General features: G+C 36.4%; 2 protein-coding genes and 1 long non-coding RNA gene across 24 annotated transcripts in view; 1 reads left to right on the top strand and 2 right to left on the bottom strand.

Annotated features, from left to right (window-relative positions):
• LOC127518498 (uncharacterized) overlaps positions 1-2,068 on the bottom strand; it is an 11,735-nt gene extending 9,667 nt beyond the window's left edge. Inside the window, exon 1 of the long non-coding RNA XR_007931580.1 lies at positions 1,933-2,068. This is a non-coding gene — a long non-coding RNA (uncharacterized LOC127518498). The remainder of the gene's footprint in view (positions 1-1,932) is intronic.
• Positions 1-3,579, top strand: part of nme9 (NME/NM23 family member 9) — a 25,740-nt gene extending 22,161 nt beyond the window's left edge. For 8 of the 22 annotated variants that reach the window (XM_051905218.1, XM_051905219.1, XM_051905213.1 and 5 more), the window contains 4 exons: positions 527-628; positions 1,952-2,053; positions 2,762-2,827; positions 3,282-3,579. In XM_051905218.1, the coding sequence (XP_051761178.1) occupies positions 527-628; positions 1,952-2,053; positions 2,762-2,781 (224 nt within the window). In that variant the 3' untranslated portion in view covers positions 2,782-2,827; positions 3,282-3,579. Of the gene's footprint in view, positions 1-526; positions 1,927-1,951; positions 2,054-2,761; positions 2,828-3,281 lie in introns of those variants that run through there. The other 14 variants (XM_051905225.1, XM_051905216.1, XM_051905224.1 and 11 more) reach the window with 4 other exon arrangements.
• Positions 2,547-21,675, bottom strand: smarcal1 (SWI/SNF related, matrix associated, actin dependent regulator of chromatin, subfamily a-like 1). Its single transcript, XM_051905212.1, is given in 19 exon segments — positions 2,547-2,796; positions 3,586-3,668; positions 3,832-3,928; positions 6,180-6,280; positions 6,938-7,120; positions 8,812-8,914; positions 9,800-9,870; positions 10,060-10,278; positions 10,470-10,610; positions 11,912-11,977; positions 14,832-14,993; positions 17,969-18,119; positions 18,313-18,496; positions 18,883-18,933; positions 20,029-20,208; positions 20,211-20,288; positions 20,366-20,416; positions 20,550-20,832; positions 21,062-21,675. Coding segments are annotated over 19 exon segments (2,430 nt in total). The 5' UTR covers positions 21,284-21,675; the 3' UTR covers positions 2,547-2,792.

The following is a 21,675-nucleotide window of genomic DNA, read 5'->3' as shown; positions in this document are numbered from 1 at the left end:
CCAGGGTTTGAATGTTTAAAGTAAAGAATTAGTATAGTAACTTGTAGTGTAAAAAATTTATTATAATTATTTTAAAATATTCACTTTTTATTTTACAGTACAATAATAATTTAAAACAGTAACATACTGTAGTAATGTCTTCATTTTTAGAGGTGAAACTAATAATGATAGGCCTAATAATAATAATTATAATAATATTATATTCTCAATATATGACAAATAACAGTATACATTTTTGGTCAAGTCATGCAGACTTGTATATAAATAATCTTAAAATATATACAATCAAAATAAAACTGATTAAATATTTTATCTGTTTACTTGCATATCATGTGACCATTAACTGACAACAAAGAACTGTGAACATGGAAATGTGCCTTTAAATGATTTACTTCAAGCAAATATTTTATGTCTAAAGGGTTCGGCTGACAAAAAAGTTTGTGAATCTCTGCTTTAGTTCATTAAGTTGAGGTGTAAGTCACATGTAAACACAAAAGTCAGTATTACCCTTCATCTCCACATCCAGAAGGTGCTGAAGAGATCAACCCTGAGCCGACAGAGAGTCACGCAGCATCATCTGATGAGACCGACGCACTAGAGACGCCCGCCTCCAGTCAGCAGGACGCAGGTCTGGATTTGAATGACTAGTAATGTACAAGTCAACAAGTTTATACACGGATTCTTCAGACATGTTTTGGGAACATCAATCAAAATTTTTCAGACTGAACCAGCCAATGCACATGTGCAGTCCTAAGCGTACGTCTAGCAACCGGAGCTTCTAACAGCCGCTGCAGTGACTCAATGACTTTACCAATTGGCGATTGGCTCTTTTATTTAGAAGGCGGGACTTATTTTGCCATATTGTGCGTTGCACTTTCTCCCATTCATAGTAATAGGAGTGCAACTTTTTTTTTTTTTTTTATATCTAAAGTCTTTAATGATATTTAACACGTCCGTAATATTGCTGCAGAAAGATTAGTGCTTTTGGGGTTATTCATGGTGTGCTGTAGTTGTTTGTTGATGCTTTTACACTTTTAAATTTCCTTTTAATGTTCGATGGTTGAAGGGTGAGTACAATAATGTCATCTAATGTACCATGTTTTTGAAAATGCTTATTATTGCGTTCATAGAGTGAAACTTTCACTGATTGTTTACAGTTTAACAGAAGTTACTCCTATAATTTGTGCAAAGCGTCATGGGATGTAGGAAAAAGGTGGATATATCTTGATAATAAATAAAAATATATTTACTTATATAGGCATATTTATTTATATAGCATGTTTTAGAACTTTATTTAACAAATGCCTAAATTTTATGTGAGGTTAGTTCATCTTTCAGCGAGAAATAGTGTTTAATTTATGAACTTTTATTTTGAAATGTAAGTCAATGACATTTGGAGGAAGTGAAGGTCTTTGTGTGTGGAGAATCCACCCCTTTTAGAGGTACTGCCTATTTTTGGAGTTCACGCCCATTTTTGGAGTTCTGTATGACCTGTGATTGCATATAGAGAATTAGTTCGTGAATAAATAATAACAGAAGAACTTTCCTTTGGTTCAGGTTTTCCCAAATGGGGGTTAGTAAGTTGATGAAAAGCGAATTATTAATTACATCAAATGTGTATTTAAAATGAAAAAAAAAAAAAAAATGAGGCTGCACAATTAAAATACATTTTTTTTTTAAATCTGCTGCACTGCATGTTTCAGAGTGAAGCACAGCACTGTGTTCATTTACACGCATGCAGTTTATAATAGTGTTTTTAGAGCGACTCGATTCACAGAAAATGTCTAGCTTCACTTTATTTACATTCATATCTTTTCCAACATTTATGTGGACAGAAGTTTACAGTATTTCACTAGCAAAAATAAAAGCTTGAGGACTTAGTATTGTAACTTCAGGTGAAAAGTCACATGTAAACACAAAAGTCAGTATTACCCTTCATCTCCACATCCAGAAGGTGCTGAAGAGATCAACCCCGAGCCGACAGAGAGTCACGCAGCATCATCTGATGAGACCGACGCACTAGAGACGCCCGCCTCCAGTCAGCAGGACGCAGGTCTGGATTTGAATGACTAGTAATGTACAAGTCAACAAGTTTATACACAGATTCTTCAGACATGAGACAAAATGTGTTTTGGAAACCTCAACAATTCCTCTTTGGCATTGTCAGCACTGTCAGATATTAAGGGGGTTCTATCATGCTCATTTACAGGTTCATCATTTGTTTATGGGGTTTACTAGTATACGTTTACATCATTTAACTCATTATTTTTCTTTTTTTCTCAGAATTGCGAGATATAAAGTCAGAATTGCGAGTTATAAAGTCAGAATTGCGTGATATAAAGTCAGAATTGCGAGTTGTAAAGTCAGAATTGCGAGTTATAAAGTCAGAATTGCGTGATATAAAGTCAGAATTGCGAGTTGTAAAGTCAGAATTGCGAGTTATAAAGTCAGAATTGCGAGTTATAAAGTCAGAATTGCGTGAATAACTGAAAAAATGGAATAAGCAGGTTGTTGCACCCAAGCGTAAATGACACATTAATCAGAAATTCCTTGAAGCATAAAGTTTTATTTATTTCAGTTCTGTCCCATGTTTTAAGAATCAGTGATCTGTTAGACAAACATGACAGATGAACTTGTGTCAGAAACGTGATCAACATTAATCACACAAAGTCAGTGACGTTATACTGGAATTATAAATAAACTTTATTTTTATCTTTTATTTGTGATGTAAATGCGATGAAGCTTGTCGTCTGTATTTCAGGGGATGCAACAAATTCTTGAAATCTGCACAATCATCTGTCAAAGAAGAGGAGAGGTGAAGATGAAGGTGATTAACGTTACATCAAGAATATTGATGAGAACCAGTTTCTACAGTTGAACTGATTCACTGAGTCTGTGACCGATTCATTAGAAGAATCAGTTCAAACAAGGCCTTAAACTTGTCTAATTCAAATAAGGTGTATGTAAGTGTTATTTTTATCATTGATATACTATTACAGTTTTTGGTAATATTTTTGAATTAGACTATATTTATATTTTTTTGTTAAAAGTTTAAAAAAGTCTATATTTTTTAAGTTTTAGTTTAAGCTATTTTAATAATTTAACTTAAACTAAATGAAAATGAGAAATGTTGCCTGAATGTAGCCAATATAAAATGAGTTTTAAGTTAATTTTATTTTAGTTCAGTTAATGTTTAGTTTATTTCATGTAATGAATTTTTTTGTTTAGTTTTTGTTAACAATAACATGATGATATGATGGTTTTCTTTTGTTCTCCACCAGTTTGGACCTGAAGGAGTTTAAAAAACAGCCAGTGTTTTGCAGCTTCATCTTCAGTCATACGTCTCTTATAAATCATTTACATCCTCTTGTGAATTAAACGCTCTGAAGACACTCTTGTCTGTTTAAATAGTTGCTGCAAGGCTGATCTGTTTGATTCAAACTGACAATGGTTTCAACAACTTTTAGGCTTTGTTTAATTTTGTCACATATAAATGTGAGGCACTTCTTGACAAAAAGTCAGATGATTGGCTTTCAACCAACTCAAATATTTGGTGTAATGTTATGTAATAATTTGTCTTCTTACTGATCTTGATCGACTAAAGCGAGCATCTCCTCCTCATCGAAGGACCTCTGAAACATCTCTGTGATGGTCAGCTGCTGAGGGTCCTGACAAACAGAGAAAGGATTGAAAACATGATAGTGCTTGAAAACAAAGAACAACTAAATCTATTCTAAATCTTTCTACAGTAAGTTAAATAAATAGAAATGGTGCAATGGAAATCGTCATTGTTTTTATTGACGGTCACATGCTGAACGTTTGGATACTAACCTTGCTATGGAAGCTGGCAGATTCTGCGTTCTCTGAAATGTTGGATTCAGACAAGCCGACCTGCTCCAAAACATTCATTTTTTCCTGTATCATGGGCCTGACAAACACAAGCAAACCATATCAAAACAGCTGGAAAAAAGCAATGAGGCCAGTCAGTGGCATCGCATACAGGAGAAAAACAACTCAAATTAACAATACACTGCACAAACAAACTAAACTGAATTTTAAAGTTAATTTGAAAAAAGTATTACATTTATAAAATTCAAGACAAAATTATTTTAAACTAAATTTAAGATTGTATTAACAATTTAAAATGAATCACTGAGGGCACAAAGTGTGATTTAAAATGGAAATAAATTATAAATAAATGAAAAGGTGGCCAGTTACAGCATCTAATATGTACAGTAGTGGCCAAAAGTGATGTCCAGACCAGGAAAATTGACATCTTCACACTTTATTCAAATATTATTCAAAATTTGTTAAAGATTTTCTAAGCATATTGCATAGTTGTGCTTGGAGTTGCTGTTTTATTTGTAATAACGCAATGAAACATGCCAAATTGTGCCGATTTGTCCAGGCTGTCATACAAAGAAATTATGAACACATGCAAAAGCAAGAGAGAACCAACCAGATATTAATAACTGATTATGTTGTAGTCAATTTATGCTTTTTCCTGTGGGCTTCTTGTTTTTCTATTCATTTTTTTGCCAAATAATTTTGTCAGATAAATACCTTAACCAAGTTTAGTGTTTTTTTTCCCTCTGTCATATTTAAAATATTAAAAAAAAAAAAAAAAGAAATATTTTCCTCATATTTTGACCATTTAATTGAACTTGTAGGGCCATTAAAAATAAATATCCCTTCTGGACATCACTTTTTGCCACTACTGTATATATACTTTAGGATCATATATATACACTATATTGCCAAAAGTATTGGGACACCCCTCCAAATCATTGAATTCAGGTGTTCCAATCACTTCCATGGCCACAGGTGTATAAAATCAAGCACTAGGCATGCAGACTGATTCTACAAACATTTGTGAAAGAATGGGGCGCTCTCAGGAGCTCAGTGAATTCAAGCGTGGTACCGTGATAGGTTGCCACCTGTGCAATAAGTCCATTCGTGAAATTTCCTCAGTACTAAATATTCCACGCTCAACTGTTAGTGGTATCATAACAAAGTGGAAGCAATTGGGAGCAACAGCAACTCAGTCATGAAGTGGTAGGCCACGTAAAATCACAGAGCGGGGTCAGCGCATGCTGAAGCTCACAGTGCGCAGAAGTCGCCAACTTTCTGCAGAGTCAATAGCTACAGACCTCCAAACTTCGTGTGGCCTTCAGACTAGCTCAAGAACAGTGTGTAGAGAACTTCATGGAATGGGTTTCCATGGCCGAGCAGCTGCATCCAAGCCTTACATCACCAAGAGTCGGATGCAGTGGAGTAAAGCACACCGCCACTGGACTCTAGAGCAGTGGAGACGTGTTCTCTGGAGTGACCAATCACGCTTCTCTGTCTGGCAATCCCATGGACGAGTCTGGGTTTGGTGGTTGCCAGGAGAACGGTACTTGCCTGACTGCATTGTGCCAAGTGTAAAGTTTGGTGGAGGGGGGATTATGGTGTGGGGTTGTTTTTCAGGGGCTGGGCTTGACCCCTTAGTTCCAGTGAAAGGAACTCTTAATGCTTCAGCATACCAAGACATTTTGGACAATTTCATACTCCCAACTTTGTGGGAACAGTTTGGGGATGGCCCCTTCCTGTTCCAACATGACTGCGCACAAAGCAAGGTCCATAAAGACATGGATGAGCGAGTTTGGTGTGGAGGAACTTGACTGGCCTGCACAGAGTCCTGACCTCAACCCGATACAACACCTTTGGGATAAATTAGAGCGGAGACTGTGAGCCAGGCCTTCTCGCCAACATCACTGCCTGACCTCACAAATGCGCTTCTAGAAGAATGGTCAAAAAATTCCCATAAACACACTCCTAAACCTTGTGGAAAGCCTTCCCAGAAGAGTTGAACCTGTTATAGCTGCAAAGGGTGGGCCAACTCTATATTAAACCCTACGGATTAAGAATGGGATGTCATTAAAGTTCATGTGCACATAAAGGCAGGCATCCCAAAACTTTTGGCAATATAGTGTATAAATATATATATTATTGCAAAAATTATGAAGCAAAAAAAGACATTTTTAAAATAATAATTTTCCACAAACTTGCATCAAACCATTAACTCTCCCACCAACTGTTCCAGTTCTAAAGCTTTTTTTGTTTAAATGTCCTGATATTTGCAGTTTTTCATGACTACAGGGGGGAAACAAAAATAAAGGATCTGCAGATTTCCTCACCAAAGGTAATCATCCGCTGTGCCTTTAGCAACCAGGTAATGAATGTCCACATTACTGGTCTGTCCGATCCTGTGCACCCGGTCCTCAGCTTGAATCAGGACCTGAATGAAATAAACGCACTTCACAAGTGTTCTGGCAGCACTCTCAATATCAATTATATTTATTAAGTCATTTCTCCTTTCAGCTGGCTTTTTGAACCCAGATGAGAGCTTGTTCCAGACTAAATTACTCTGCTGATTCATGGAAAATGCTTTTCAGCTCGAGACGAGGCTTTTATCTGAGTCTGGCAGTCTACAGGTAGAGATTACGCGACAGGAAGTCAGATCAAAAAGAGCTGCGTCGCCTGAGAAATCAGGGTTATCATACACTAAAAACTAAATTCTTGATATAAAAAGATGTTTATCAAATCAAAATAATAATAGCAAGTAAAATAAAACCAAGATTAAACTAAAAACAAACTAAAAATGATCAAAAAGACAAAGTCTAACATTCAAGCTTGAGTCAAAGTTCTTGTATAACAGCTAAATTCAGGGCTTCCACACCTCATGACCAATGAATCTCCATGACATTTTGTTGTGGTTACTGAATAGCTTTTAATTTGTCACCTTTAAAAATTGCATTCACAAATAGCAATTTCCAGCCAATTAAATATTTTTGATCTCCACATGACTTTTCCAGGCCTGAAGCCACAGTTTTAAATCCCCCTGATGAGTGTGGGAACCCTGTAAATGGCTGGACTGAATATGTTCGAGTCTCACTCCAGGGTTCCAGAAGAGCTCAGCGAAGACCACGAGGTCAGCCGAGTGCAGCGTGATGCCCATGTTAGCGGCCGTGATGGACAGAACAGCCACGCAGCTCTTCTGTGAAGACTGGAATCTGTCACACAGCTGCTGTCGCTCCGCTGACGGCGTCGATCCGTCTATACGGATGTAACTGATTCCCTGCACACAAAAACAACGTCAACACCATACTAGAGCTCATATATATCCAACTTATTACACAGAAATCAACACAACACAAAAGGCCACAACACAGGCCAACACAAAATCTGAACTCTCCCTGCACCTTGTATGATCGTTTATTAACTACTTTGGTTAGTAAGTAAGTAAGTAACCTGGGAGGAAACTGATCACCCAGCTCCTTAATGAGACTATTCCTCAATTTTGGGGGACCAAAAACTATTATTTTCATTTTGTCCTCATTAAGTTGGAGAAAGTTATTGGATAATCATTTCTTAATGTCCCAGATGCATACCAACAAAGGTTGAATGGATTCGCCCGCTTTCGATGGCAGGTACAGCTGTGTATCATCGGCATAAAAATGAAATGAAACATTGTGCTTCTTAATAATATCCCCCAGTGGACGCAAATATAAGTTAAAAAGAAGCGGACCCAAAATAGAGCCCTGAGGTACTCCACTAATAAGGGTTATAGAGGATTAGGGATGCTCTGCACTGATATAAAAATTCTGGTCAATGCCAATAATCTGCTAATTATTTTCACAATATGGCTGATACTTGATGAATTTAGTAAGTGATACTAAAATACACTATAGACTAAAATGAAGGCACCACACCAAACATACACTACTAAAGAAAAATAAAATAAAAACAGAGTACAACCAAACAAAACAGACAATAAAACAGGAGTATGATAATATTAAAATGCCAGGTAGTATAGATTCATTTTCAATTTTGATTTATTTATTAAGTAGGGGAAAGTTATTGGATAATCATTTCTTAATGTCCCAGATGCATTCCAACAAAGGTTGAATGGAATCGCCCGCTTTCGATGGCAGATACAGCTGTGTATCATCGGCACAAACATTGTGCTTCTTAATTATATCCCCCAGTGGATGCAAATATAAGTTAAAAAGAAGCGGACCCAAAATAGAGCCCTGACGTACTCCACTAATAAGGGTTATAGAGGATTAGGGATGCTCTGCACTGATTCTGGTCGATACCAATAATCTGCTAATTATTTTCACATTATGGCTGATACCTGACGAATTTAATGAATGATACTAAAATACACTATAGACTAAAATGATACACTGAAATGAAGGCATCACACCAAACACACACTACTCGCCAAAAGTTTGGAATAATTACTTTTTGTTTTGTTTTTAAAAAAAGTCTCATGCTCACAAAGGCTGCATTTATGTGATCAAAAATACAGTAAAAACAGTAATATTATGAAATATTATTACAATTTAAAAGAACTACTTTCTACGTGAATATATCTTAAAATGTAATTTATTCCTGTGATCAAAGCAGAATTTTCAGCATCATTACTCCAGTCTTCAGTGTCACATGATCCTTCAGAAATCATTCTAATACACAGATACTGTATATATCACACCAATAATGTACAGCAAAATAATAATAACAACAATAATATTGGCTAATAATAAGTGATATTACCATGATATACTCTGCAGTTCTTATTTCAGCTCATTTGAGTACAGTACAAGTCTTATACTCGCGGCTTCATTAAACACATTTTACCAAATTTGAATTCATTCGAAAAACTTAAAAGTCTGCAGATTCCATCTGAGGCTGCTGTCAGCTGATGGCAAATGTTTAAGAAGTAATGTTTTATTTTTTGTGGGGAAAAAATTAATTTGGACAGACCTTCTCACCGAGTTCTTTGGTTATACTGTCCAGCACCAGTTTGTGATGAGCAAACACCAGAAACTTCTCTCGTCCACACTCCAGCGTGTCTGAGATGTACTCCCTGGGGAATGGATTAAACCACTGTTATTTTACTATCATTGATTATACTATTATATACTGTTTTTTTTTTTTTTTAATGTCTATATTAATTGTTATTTAGTTCATATTTTAACTAAATATGTACTAAACGATACTAAAAACAGTTTTCCTTTGCATTTTTTACATACAGACGACATCATTGTCAAAATCTCCGTTCACATAGATCCGTGAAAACGATTAAAAATGCTGTATTATTCATGCCAGGCCAGTAGATGGCGATCTCACTCTATAAAGAAACACTACGCGCCTATAGACTGAACACGTAGTACGCATGCGTATGACACAAATTCAAGTTTTTGTAGTTTACACAAAGACGATAACGGTATCGTTTTCAAAATCTGCACTTTGAAACCCGTTTTCAGGCCCGCAAAATGTCTTTGTCGTGTAAATGAACGGCCAAAAAAAGTTTTCCGTTTTTTGGTTGAAAACGTTGTCATGTAACCAGCCCCTTTTAGTTGACGATAATAACCCTAGATTAATCATATGTTTTAGTGAATACACTCTATACAAAGCATAAGTTATGTATTAGACAGTTAACACAGGAAAAATCAGTGTAACACAGCTTCAAGCTCTATTATTAAAAAACTATGGCAACAGCAACATTATAAAAACACCAGTTATTGGTATTAATCTGAAAAATTCTTCCATCTATTAATAAAGGTCTGCTTATGGTTAATGCATTAATATAGAATGTGTATTTTACAACGGCTTCATTTTATGCATCTAACTATTTGAATGTACATTCATCTTTTAATAATAATAATAATGCATGTTTCTCCGTAAAGTTTTGAAGGACCTGTGAACTCAGCTGTGATGTTTTCTTTGAGTTCATAATAGTCAAACGTACATGATGGCTCTGATCTTGGCCTCTGCTGTGTGGTTGAAGAAAACCAGGAGAGCTTCCTTCTCTTGTGACTTCTGCACATGAACACAGAAGAGCTCATCAGAGTCTGGTACAGTAACGGGCACAAAGACACAAATTCTGTCATTATTCATGTCATTCCAAATCTATATGCTGTAACTCAAAAGGAGAATTTCTGAAGTAAATAATGACAGAACTGTTGAAATATGACTTATTTTCATAGATTTATTGTAGTTCGCGCTCACGTTGTGGTATCCTTTGGCGAGCTCTTTGGCAGCGGCGTTGAGGGCAGCTTTGGTGCGGGAGTTGATGCCGTCTGTCGTCACAGTGACCACCTTACGCTGTTTGGCAGGAAGTTGCGAGAGCACCTCTGATTTGAGCCGTCTGAGCATCAGAGACTCCTCGAGCAGGAGCTTCAGTTCGCTCAGATGAGACGATCCGGAGTAATCCCACCCCCACGGGAGCTGCAGTCAAAGATCCGCCATCACTACACACCCTTTTCACACTTCTGATTGCTTTTTCCCAATAGAACTTAATCAGGGCAGCACCATCATACTAAGCCATATCACCATTTCTGTTTTATGTCGATTAATCGTGCAGCCCGACACTGTACTTCTAGCTCTGAAAGAACACAGCTGTATACAGATGGACGTACCTGTTTGGCATCACAGTAACGTGTGCCGAAGTCATGGAAGCGTGGAAACAGGGAAGGCCTCACAGCCAGGATCTGAGTGTAGAGCTCAGCAGGTCTGGACATGGCAGGCGTTCCCGACAGCAGGATCACTCTCTTAGCGGCCTGTTCCATTAGCACCACACAGATGTTTAATTAGCAGCATCAGAGAAAACCAGAACAAGCTAATGATGTCATATGAAATCTTTCAATATGTACAGGTCAAATCTAGTCTTCTCATATTAAACATATCAGTAACTTTGTGAAAAGTGCAGCTGAGTTGCAAAACCAATATTAGGTATGTGATCAGCTAAGGACAAGTAAAAGCTGAATCACCCCTATTTTACTGAAAAATAACACTGATTATTTATTATAATTACTAATAATAACAACAATTATAATTACAATTGTATTTTACAGAACAAAAGTACTAATGTTTATGACTACGACCTTAAAGCTTTTATGGTTTTCTGGGCAACATTTTGGCAAGGCTTTCTAGGTAGGCAACACAGGTGGTTTTGAGACACAGCCAATGTCTGTGAACTCTAGACAGACTTAAAACTTTAAAGTCTTTCTTTCTCAGTCGAAAAGAAATGAAGGTTTTTGAGGAAAACATTCCAGGATTTTTCTCCATATAGTGGACTTCACTGGGGTTCAACGGGTTGAAGGTCCAAATGTCAGTTTCAGTGCAGCTTCAAAGAGCTCTACATGATCCCAGACGAGGGGAAACCATCGGTCATTTTCTAAAAAAAAAAAAAAAACAAATTATATACTTTTTAACCACAAATGCTCGTCTTGCACTGCTCTGCGCCACGCATTACGTAATCATGTTGGAAAGGTCACGTGTGACGTAGACGGAAGTACCGATCCAGTGTTTACAAAGCGAACGTGCAAAGATTAAGTCAAGCGGCCTTTACAAAAAAAAACAAAAGGTAAAACAACAATTTTCTTGAAGGAGAAAATGAGATGGAGTTTTTCGCCCTACTGCGGTACTTCCGCCTACATCATGCGTGACCTTTCCAACGTGATTACGTAATGCGTGGCGCATCACAGAGCAGTGCAAGACGAGCATTTGTGGTTAAAAAGTATATACATTTTATTTTTTTTAGAAAATGACTGATCGTTTCTCTAGATAAGACTCTTATTCCTCGTCTGGGATCATGTAGAGCTCTTTGAAGCTGCACTGAAACTGACATTTGGACCTTCAACCCGTTGAACCTCAGTGAAGTCCACTATATAGAGAAAAATCCTAGAATGTTTTCCTCAAAAACCATAATTTTGTTTCGACTAAAGAAAGAAAGACATGAACATCTTGGATGACATGGGGTGGGTAAATTTCAGGAAATTTTAATTCTGAAGTGAACTAATCCTTTAATAACACAGGATCAACCAAACCGCAGTGTTTATGAATGCCTGAAGCAGCAAACCTTCAGCAGAGGAAGAGCCGCCCGACAGCGGACAGTTTTCATGTTCTTCAGGAAGTGAGACTCATCCTATAGAAAAACAAACAACAAACAGAAAACAGGAAGAATTCAGATCACATCCTGCTACTGCATTCACCTTGGAAGAGCTCAAACAGCTTTTAAAAGTCTTGATATTTGAAGGATACAGGGATTCTGGGATGCTGAGTGAATGCTAGGTGGTTACCAGAAAGAACACTAGGATTTTTTGAAAGTGTCTTATTTTGAATTTATTTGAGATATATATAGTGGCCACGATTTACTAATTCGTTCCTTTGTTTAAAGTAAACTGTGCGTGCGCACGATATAATTCGTTACCTCGTTTTACTAAATCGTGCACATGTTATAATAACGTTCCCTCAATTTAGTAAACCGTGGCAACATTGTACTAATCAGGGTTTCTGCAGGTTTCATCAAATCTAATTTAATGCTTTTTAATGCCATTTTTTTAATTTTTAAAGCCATATATATATATATATATATATATATTTGTTAAAAGTCGATAGGCGTCATATGGCAGTTAGAATATTCATTATGTCATTAAGTTGCATTCACATTCTGCCAAGTGTCAGCAGCCCTTTACATTTGTTTTATTCTCTGCTGCTGCTCTTTGTGTTCACATAATGTATTTTAATGCAGCCAAAATCCCAATAAAACTATTTCATCTATTTATTTTTCTTTTTGTTGTCAGACAATATGAAATAGTGAGTATAACACGGCCCATTAAGACTACATGCTGCAGGGCTCGACATTAATCCTTGTCATGTGCTTGTCCTATGGCCATTCAGTTGTCTGAGTAAAAAAGTAGCTTGTCTGGAAAAAAATAGGATTTTTGTGTGGTGTAAATATAAATTTATTCTGAAGCAATATTCTTTCATTCAGAATATTCTTTATTCTGAATATTCTTTCAGAATATTTCAGTTTTGACATTTAAATCTGCATATTTGTGATATTTATCCCCCCCCTCCAATCTTATTAAATGTATGGTTCATCTTTCATTTTAAATTCTTAAATTTGATCAATAAATTTAATTAGAGTAATAACACGCTATAGGGCTGTTACCAATCAAATTAAATCATTTACAATAAAAAAATTAAATAATGTTATGAGGTTGTTTTAAATATTTTTTTGAAAGTACAAATTAGAAATGTTGGGGTGAAAATGATAGTAAACCGCCAGTAGGTGGCGGCAAGTGACCGTCTTAATAAGAGAGTCATTCATTCAAATGATTCATTCAAACGGCTGATTCATTCAAGAATGAGGTTGTGGGATCAATGTTAATTTATGGCCACCATACACATATTTTTTTACTGCATGTCATGTGTGGAGCTCCGTAAAAATGAGATTCCAGGACTTTTCAAGCAATGCTTTTTTGGTTTTCAAGGACTACACTCAGAGACATTACTTGTCAAACAATTTCTTTATTATGTTTCAAATTCTAAAAACGTAAATAGATAAATAAAAATAAACTAATAAAACAAAATGGTACAAATAAAGTGCAGCACATGCAATGACTGTGACTCTGGTAACTTTAACCATTGAAAGGATGCTATGACAAAGATATCGCTTTCCTTATTCAAACTAATATTTTTCCCCATGAATATATGATTGACCTGAAAAATGAAAGCTGTATCATATACTTGGATATTTATATGAGCAATATCATGCTCATAGCCATGCGAAATGACTCTATATCAGATGGGCTGCAGTGTTAATTTTGCACGAAAAGATTGTTTTATCAATAAAATTAAAGGTTACACTTTATTTTACAGTGCTGTAGACATTACATTGTAATTACTCAAATAAGTACTGAGTACTATTAATTAACTACATATACTTACTATAAAGTTACAGTTAGGGTTAGGGTTTGGTTACTTGTAATTATGCATAATTTACTGTTATTACTACAGTAAGTACATGTAGTAACATGTAACTACGGCACTGTAAAATAAAGTGTTAAACAATAATTTCATATATCCTATTGTCTTTCAATAATTCAAGCACTTTTCAAGTACCTTTTCACAAGTATGGCTGTTTTCAAAGGTTTTCCAGGACTTAAATGTCAAAAAGTCAAATTCAAGCACTTTAAGCACCTTGTATGAACCTGAAAACAGTAATATTGTGAAATATTATTAGAATTAAAAAGAACTGTTTTCTATGTAAATATATACTGTAAAATGTAATTTATTTCTGTGACCAAAGCTGAATTTTCAGCATCATTACTCCAGTCTTCAGTGTCACATGATCCTTCAGGAATCATTTGAATATGATGATTTGCTGCTCAAGAAACATTTCTGATTATTATCAGTGTTGAAAACAGTTGTGCTGCTTCATATTTTTGTGGAAACCGTGATACATTTTTATTTTCAGTATTCTCTGATGAATAGCATTTATTTGCTTTTGTATTTATTTATTTTTTATTTATTTAAATAGAAATCTTTTAAAACATTCTAAATATCTTTAGTGTCATTTTTGATTAATTAATGCATCTTGGCTGAATAAAAGTATTAATTTCTTTAAAAAAAAAAATCTTACTGTCCCTTTTGAATGGTGGTGTAACTGTAAACAGACAGATAAACATCATTTTCTGATGATTGTGGCCCTAAAATGACTGAATTTTGAGATGGTAGAAGCTCAACTATCAGTAAATATTTCATTCCATAATAACTGAATATGCAGTGAATATTCAAATGTTATCACAAACTATGAAGCTAAGAAAATTAGGTCGCTATGAGAGTTTCTGTTAATATTACTTGACACAAACTGCATTAGTTACACAAACCTGGACTCTCATTCACACAAGCACAAACTGAAGTTCTTATCTAAACAACTAACTAATGCAGTCAGTAAATGAGAGTGATTAGAAAACAAGTCAATCAGCTCTCACCATAATGATCACACTGAAAGGGCTGGACGGTGGCTGTTTGTCCATCTTGTTGAGCAGGTCGTAGCTGATGATGTTGATGAGACCGGACCGCAGGCTGTCCCTACCTGTCACAACCACATTAATGCTGTCGGCTCTCATTGAAGGCAGCCATCGGCGGAAAGCCTGAGGGAAAAGGGTGAGAAATCATAGTGTCTTTGAGGGACTTTTTCTGCTATTTCAGCTATTTTGAGGAGGAAGACTAAAGCTTACAAAGGAACACTAGGAAATCTCCACCAATTCACTTCAAACTTTAAAATATAGCATCCATCATGAATCCCTGCTGTGGAAGAGGAGGATTTGTCCTTCCTCAAGGGTGCAGTGACGGAAAATATGAATTAATAAATCAGATTTCACATCAGGCATCGGTTCATAAAAAATGACCTGGCAGCTGGTGCTTTTCAAGTGTGTAGAAACTCAGATGCCATTTATTATCGATAGCACAAATGTGTACAGATCTTTTTTTAATATTTTGGTGTCTGCAAAGGTGCTTCATAAACTACCACTAAACAATGAAATTACTAAATGAAAATTATTGATCATAATTGCATTTTTTACAAAAGACACAATTGTGAACAGTCCACTATTCTAATGTAGAAAACAAGTGTATTATGTTACTTACTTACAAACAGCATGGGAGTGTTGTGTGACATTCTACTTTTATTCTAAAATATTCAAATGTAAGAAGAGTATAATTTAATATAATGTATAAAGATTACTAGTGCTTAGGTAAACATGTGACAAATTTTAGCTGTGCTCCTGTATTATCTCAATCAATCGTCACTGCTTGAAACAATGGCAGTCACACAAAAACGGTTTATTCTGAATCTCAGCTGGAAATAGTTTTTTTAACCAGTAGGGTGTTAATTTCTTTGACGAATAATTTTCGTCATTAATTTCGTCAAATACATTTTTTCACAGACGAAAACGAGATGATAACTAAATAAATACCAGTTTTGAATGACAAAAACTATGACTAAATCTACTGACATTTTCGTCAACAAATAAATATGAGACGAAAATGTTAAGGAGGGACGATTTGGGAAGAGATCCAGTCAGAATTGATGCCCTGTGTGGTAGATGCGCAGATGTCTCATAAAACGTTCAAATATGTAGACGTCTGGGAGAACACAGAAAGCTAGACAGCGCACGAGTACTGAATTGAACTCTCTTTTGCGCCTGAACGGACAAATACACACATTATGTGAAAATGTCCGTTTTGGGGAGTATTCAAGTAAACACAGTTGGGTATGTCTTAAGAAAACGTCAACAGTTTTGAGAATATCGGATGTAAATCAGTGTATTGGATCCGCGCATTCGGTCTTAAAGTGACAGCAGCCTAATAAACCTGCTGCCGTCTGTGCCCTTTATATTAATCAAACAACAAAAGACAGAAAATCACTCACTGCTCTTTAATGAGGATTAATTATATTTAATTTATACAAATAAATATGTCTGCTTGAAAGAATAATGTTGTATGCAAGTTGTTATAAAGAATGCATATAAAGAAGACCTGCTTTAGGAGAAGTGGTTTTATTTAATTTTAAGATCATGTTTTGTCACAGCAGTTAAATATGTTCAAATTTTAATATTATTCATTTTAACATGTTAATAGATGTTTTCTCCAGGAGTAGCCTATATAATGGGTTTGGACATTTTAGAGAAATTCCTAATTAAAGGGTTAGTTCACCCAAAAATGAAAATTCTGTCATGTATTACTCACCCTCATGTCGTTCCACACCCGTAAGACCTTCGTTAATCTTCGGAACGCAAATTAAGATATTTTTGTTGAAATCCGATGGCTCAGTGAGGCCTGCATAGCCAGCAATGACATTTCCTCTCTCAAGATCCATTAATGTACTAAAAACATATTTAAGTCAGTTCATGTGAGTACAGTGGTTCAATATTAATATTATAAAGCGACGAGAATATTTTTGGTGCGCCAAAAAAAACAAAATAACGACTTATATAGTGATGGCCGATTTCAAAACACTGCTTCATTAAGCTTCGGAGCGTTATGAATCTTTTGTGTCGAATCATGATTCGGATCACGTGTCAAACCGCCAAACTGCTGAAAACACGTGACTTTGGCGCTCCGAACCGCCGATTCGACACAAAAGATTCATAATGCTCCGAAGCTTCATGAAGCAGTGTTTTGAAATCGGCCATCACTATACAAGTCGTTATTTTGTTTTTTTGGCGCACCAAAAATATTCTCGTCGCTTTATAATATTAATATTGAACCACTGCACTCACATGAACTGATTTAAATATGTTTTTAGTACATTAATGGATCTTGAGAGAGGAAATGTCATTGCTGGCTTTGGAGGCCTCACTGAGCCATCGGATTTCAACAAAAATATCTTAATTTGTGTTCTGAAGATTAACGAAGGTCTTACGGGTGTGGAACGGCATGAGGGTGAGTAATAAATGACAGTATTTTCATTTTTGGGTGAACTAACCCTTTAATGCATTACAGTTTAACTAAACCCATTAGATTTTAGGTGACTAGATCTTCTGTAGTTTTAGTCGACTAAAACTAAAACAATTCAGATGACTAAATTATGACTAAAACTAAATGGCATTTTAGTCAAAAGACTATGATTAAAACTAAATCAAAACTTGCTGTCAAAATTAACACTGGTCAGATCTACACTATCACTCAGCAAGGGCACATTAAATTGATCAGAAATGTCATTTTGTAACATTAAATGTCTTTAAATTTAAAAAAAAATGCTGTCCTTTCGAACTTTCTATTTATTAAAGAATCTTAAAACAAATGTATAATTTTTTCACAAATATATAAAGCAGCACAACTGTTTTCAACACAATTGAAATGTTTCAATAATCAGCATATTAGAATTGAATGATTTCTGAAGGATCATGTGACACTGAAGACTGAATAATGATGCTGAAAATTCAGCTTTAAGCACAGAAATAAATTACATTTTAAAATATATTCAAATAGAAAACAGTTCTTTTAAATTCTAAAAATGTTTCACTATTTTAACCATATTTTTGATCAGCCTTGAACAAAAACAGTAGTACAGGTGTGAAACGCATCCTCCAAAAAGCATCCCTCTAAAAGAAAGTGTGCGTACCTCAGCCCATGTGAAGCGCACTGAGGACGGGGCGACCACCAGCAGAGGCCACTCACTCCTGTAGTAAGCAGCGATGCAGATGGCCTGGACCGTCTTCCCCAGGCCCATGTCATCAGCCAGAAGCAAACGGCCCTCTCTGGACACTGCAAAACTGAGACATTAGCAAACATTACATTACTTTCATGCATTTGGCAGATGCTTTTATCCAAAAATTCTTGCATTGCACTCAAGCTAGTATACATTGTTATCAGTTCATGCATTCCCTGGGAATTGAACCTATCGGCCCTGCTCCACTGTTAAAATGCACCAGCTAACTTTCTAAATGGCTGGTAATGGAGACCTACTTGACTCCGTCTCTCTGGAAGGGCATGAGGCTGCGTGTGAGCTGTGGATCTACGTGTGAGAGATCGGCCTCAGGAGGGACTGGAGCTTCGGACTCACTCTTCTCAAACTGAGAGCAGAAGGACTGGAGCACAGCGTGAGGTAAAGGCTCGATCTCCACTGCAGACAGCTCGTTCAGATCCGCCACTAGACACAAGACATCATGATCAACTACTGTACATGTACTAGATGTTCTGGGAAATAAGTTACACCGGGTCAAAATAAATAGGTTGCATCAGTGTATAAGTCACATTTTGTTATTACATGCAGAAATAATGTAAAATACATTTACAAACATAAACACCATAAACATGTATTTTAGTTTCCCTCACTCCACAAAAACCTTTACATTTAACGGTATTCAAAACAGAACAGGAATGAAAAATATAAGCATAAAACAACATACAAAACTGAAACTAGTGGCATGTGTGACTTATAGACATTTTTTTTTACATGTTTAAGGCCAAAACAGGAACAAGTACATGAACAAAGAATTCATTTAAATGCACAAAACGTTAAAAAAACCGACTCACTGAGCTTCCCGTAGTCCTCCAGAAGGAAAGTCCACTTTCTGGTCTTCATGTCTATTAATATCCAAACAAAGATTAAAATGTGTACATAATGATAGATTTCAAAGCCTTCTGGAACTTTCCACACACTTCAGTGACCCATTATTATTTTTTAAACCAGTAGAGGCACAAATCCTATGGGTTTTTTTGTAGTATAAAAATAAATATATATAAATACATTTATACATTTTAAAGGGGACATTTCATGAAAATCTGACTTTTCCCGTGTGTAAGTGCTATAATCGGGTTCCCGGTGCATCTACCAACCCAGAAAACGTGAAAAAGGACAACCCAGTAACTTTGTTTTGGCAAGACTTTCTCTGCAAACATGTGAAAAAACGAGCCGCTCAGATTTCACTCCCCTTGTGACGTAGGAAGAGGATCTTATTATAATATTACCACCCCTTAATCTGCACATTTCCACCCACGGCGCCACCATTTTGTTTTCGCAAGTGAGGCAAAGCTGCAGATGAGGAAAATTTTTAAGTAATGCAACGTGTTTCTTCGGTTCAGGCAGCTTCACTTTCCGTGGATTTGCACAAAAGATTAATATGACGACACATGCTAGTGGATGAGTTGAATCAACTCCACAGCAACTACATAAATTTATCCACTAACCATTCAGAAACGTCCAGTTTCATTCTAAAAGTTGTAACTTCTTCCTGAGTCTCTCCATCAGTGTCGACTCCGGTTTGAACAATGTAAGGATGAACACCGTTACTGACAATCCTCATTTTGGCCCCACTTTATATTAGGTGTCTTTAAGTACTATGCACTAACATTTTAATTATTGTGTACATTCATGTTTTTACATTGTACTTACATTTTAAAAAAATACCTGCATGTAACTACAGCTTTAGTTAATTTATATAATTACATAAATTTGGGGAATTTAATTTAAATTTTTATTATGAGAAATTAAAAATCTTCTACAAGACTAATAAGGTTGCAAACCTTATAAAATTAACAGAAAATAAAACAGAATTTCATCACTTAAACTTTCACTGACCATTTGTTGAAAAAGAAAATCAAATTTTTGCTCCGTTTTCCACTTAATTCATGGAAAGTGACTTCTCCTTACGTTTTTGGCAATAAATTTATTACACTCACCATAACATCTGGACGGCATTTGCTTGAAGATCCCAATAACATCAGCCTGGTATCCAATATCGACTTCCAGCCGAGAGCGAGACACTAAAATGCACTTCCCCTTTATCGTGGCACCTGGTTTCTGCCAACCCTGACAGAGCCGCATCAGAGCTGCCAGAGCCGCTGCATCCTTGGGCGACTGGTGGACGCTGAAATATTCAACCCTTCCATCCCAGCCAGAGGTCTGAGAGAGACGGAGGGTAAACTCGCTGCCTGCTCCACTGAAACACAACCCAACACCATTACACCCTGTGCTACAGGAAATAGATGTACTCAAGTAACGTTCATGAAGACGTACTCAGCATCTGGTAGTCCTCAAGGCTGAAGTTCCACATTTTTGTAGCAGGATCTGTGACAGGAGATAAATGACAAATGCATTAATATTATAGGCCATCAGCCATTTTCATTTAAGATTAATTAGCATGCATATGCACACTTTAAACTCCATAAATAATGACAGCAGACACGTCGTCTGTACTCACCGTAGTTTTTGGAGGGAATGCTTTTGAATACCGTGATGAGGTCTGCATTGTAGCCGACTTCTACTCGGAAACGATTTTCTGTGTGCGACACACATCTCCCTTTTATGGACACCGCCGGCTTCTTTGCAGGGATATTTCCTCCTGTCTCAGGGAGTGTCGATGGCCGCTTCTCTCCTGTGGTCGGTTTGCCTGCCTGTCCATAAAAGCTACAATTTGGAGAAGCGGTGTTGGAAGTTGGAGGTGCTGTCTTTGTACAGGGACCTTTAGAGTCTAAGGGCTGAGTCTGCAAAAATGAGCACAAACATAAGACACACCCCCAAAACATATATATAAAATCAAAATATCTTCTTTCCATACAGGTTTAGAACAACTTGAGGGTGAGTAAATGATGACAGAAGTTTCATTTTTAGGGTTAACTATCCCTTTAAATTATTGAGCAGAGACTATCTGACACTTAAGCTTAAAAATAAACTATATCAGAGTTGTTTCTGAGTTCAGTTTCTGAAGCCTACCTGTCGACCAGGTGCCCCTGGATGTGCCCGATCAGATGTAAACAGCTGGCTGTTCTTTGCTGGGCCTCCTGTGGCACCGGACTCTGCAGAGAGGGGCTGTGTGTGTTTATTTTGGGCAGATCCAGGGGTCAGTTGAGCCTGTCTCTCAGCTCTTCTGGCCAGAGCGCGTTGTCTGTTCTCTTCTATCCTCCGCTGCTGTTCTGGAGTCAGACTCAGAGACATCACTGCTGTTAGTGATTAAAACTGAGCCTAACAGGCTTATGAGTCTCTTCCTAAAACGTACAGTAGCGAAACACAGACATGTCGTAGCTTAAACGTCCACATATATTCATATATCAACGTGTTGCATTACACAGAAGAGATATATACAGCTGAAATCTTTCTTCTTGCGAACTTGTTTACAGTTATTACGCTGATCTGGTCGCTTCCAAATGTCAAAGTTCAGATCATAGAGGGTTTAACAGACAAATCAAGTTATTGAATTTACATACGAGTCATATAATATTTAGATTTTGGAATAATGTTAGCAAACGCGTGAAAATCTGATTAATTGTTATTGGTCATTATTGAGATAAACTTTACCATCCACTTCAAACGACGCGGTGAAGAGGATA

The sequence above is a fragment of the Ctenopharyngodon idella genome, chromosome 9 (genome assembly GCF_019924925.1).
Source record: "Ctenopharyngodon idella isolate HZGC_01 chromosome 9, HZGC01, whole genome shotgun sequence".
Classification (NCBI taxonomy): Eukaryota; Metazoa; Chordata; class Actinopteri; order Cypriniformes; family Xenocyprididae; genus Ctenopharyngodon; species Ctenopharyngodon idella.
The sequence above is the reverse complement of the archived record's forward strand: the minus strand, read 5'-3'. Positions and strand labels throughout refer to the sequence as shown.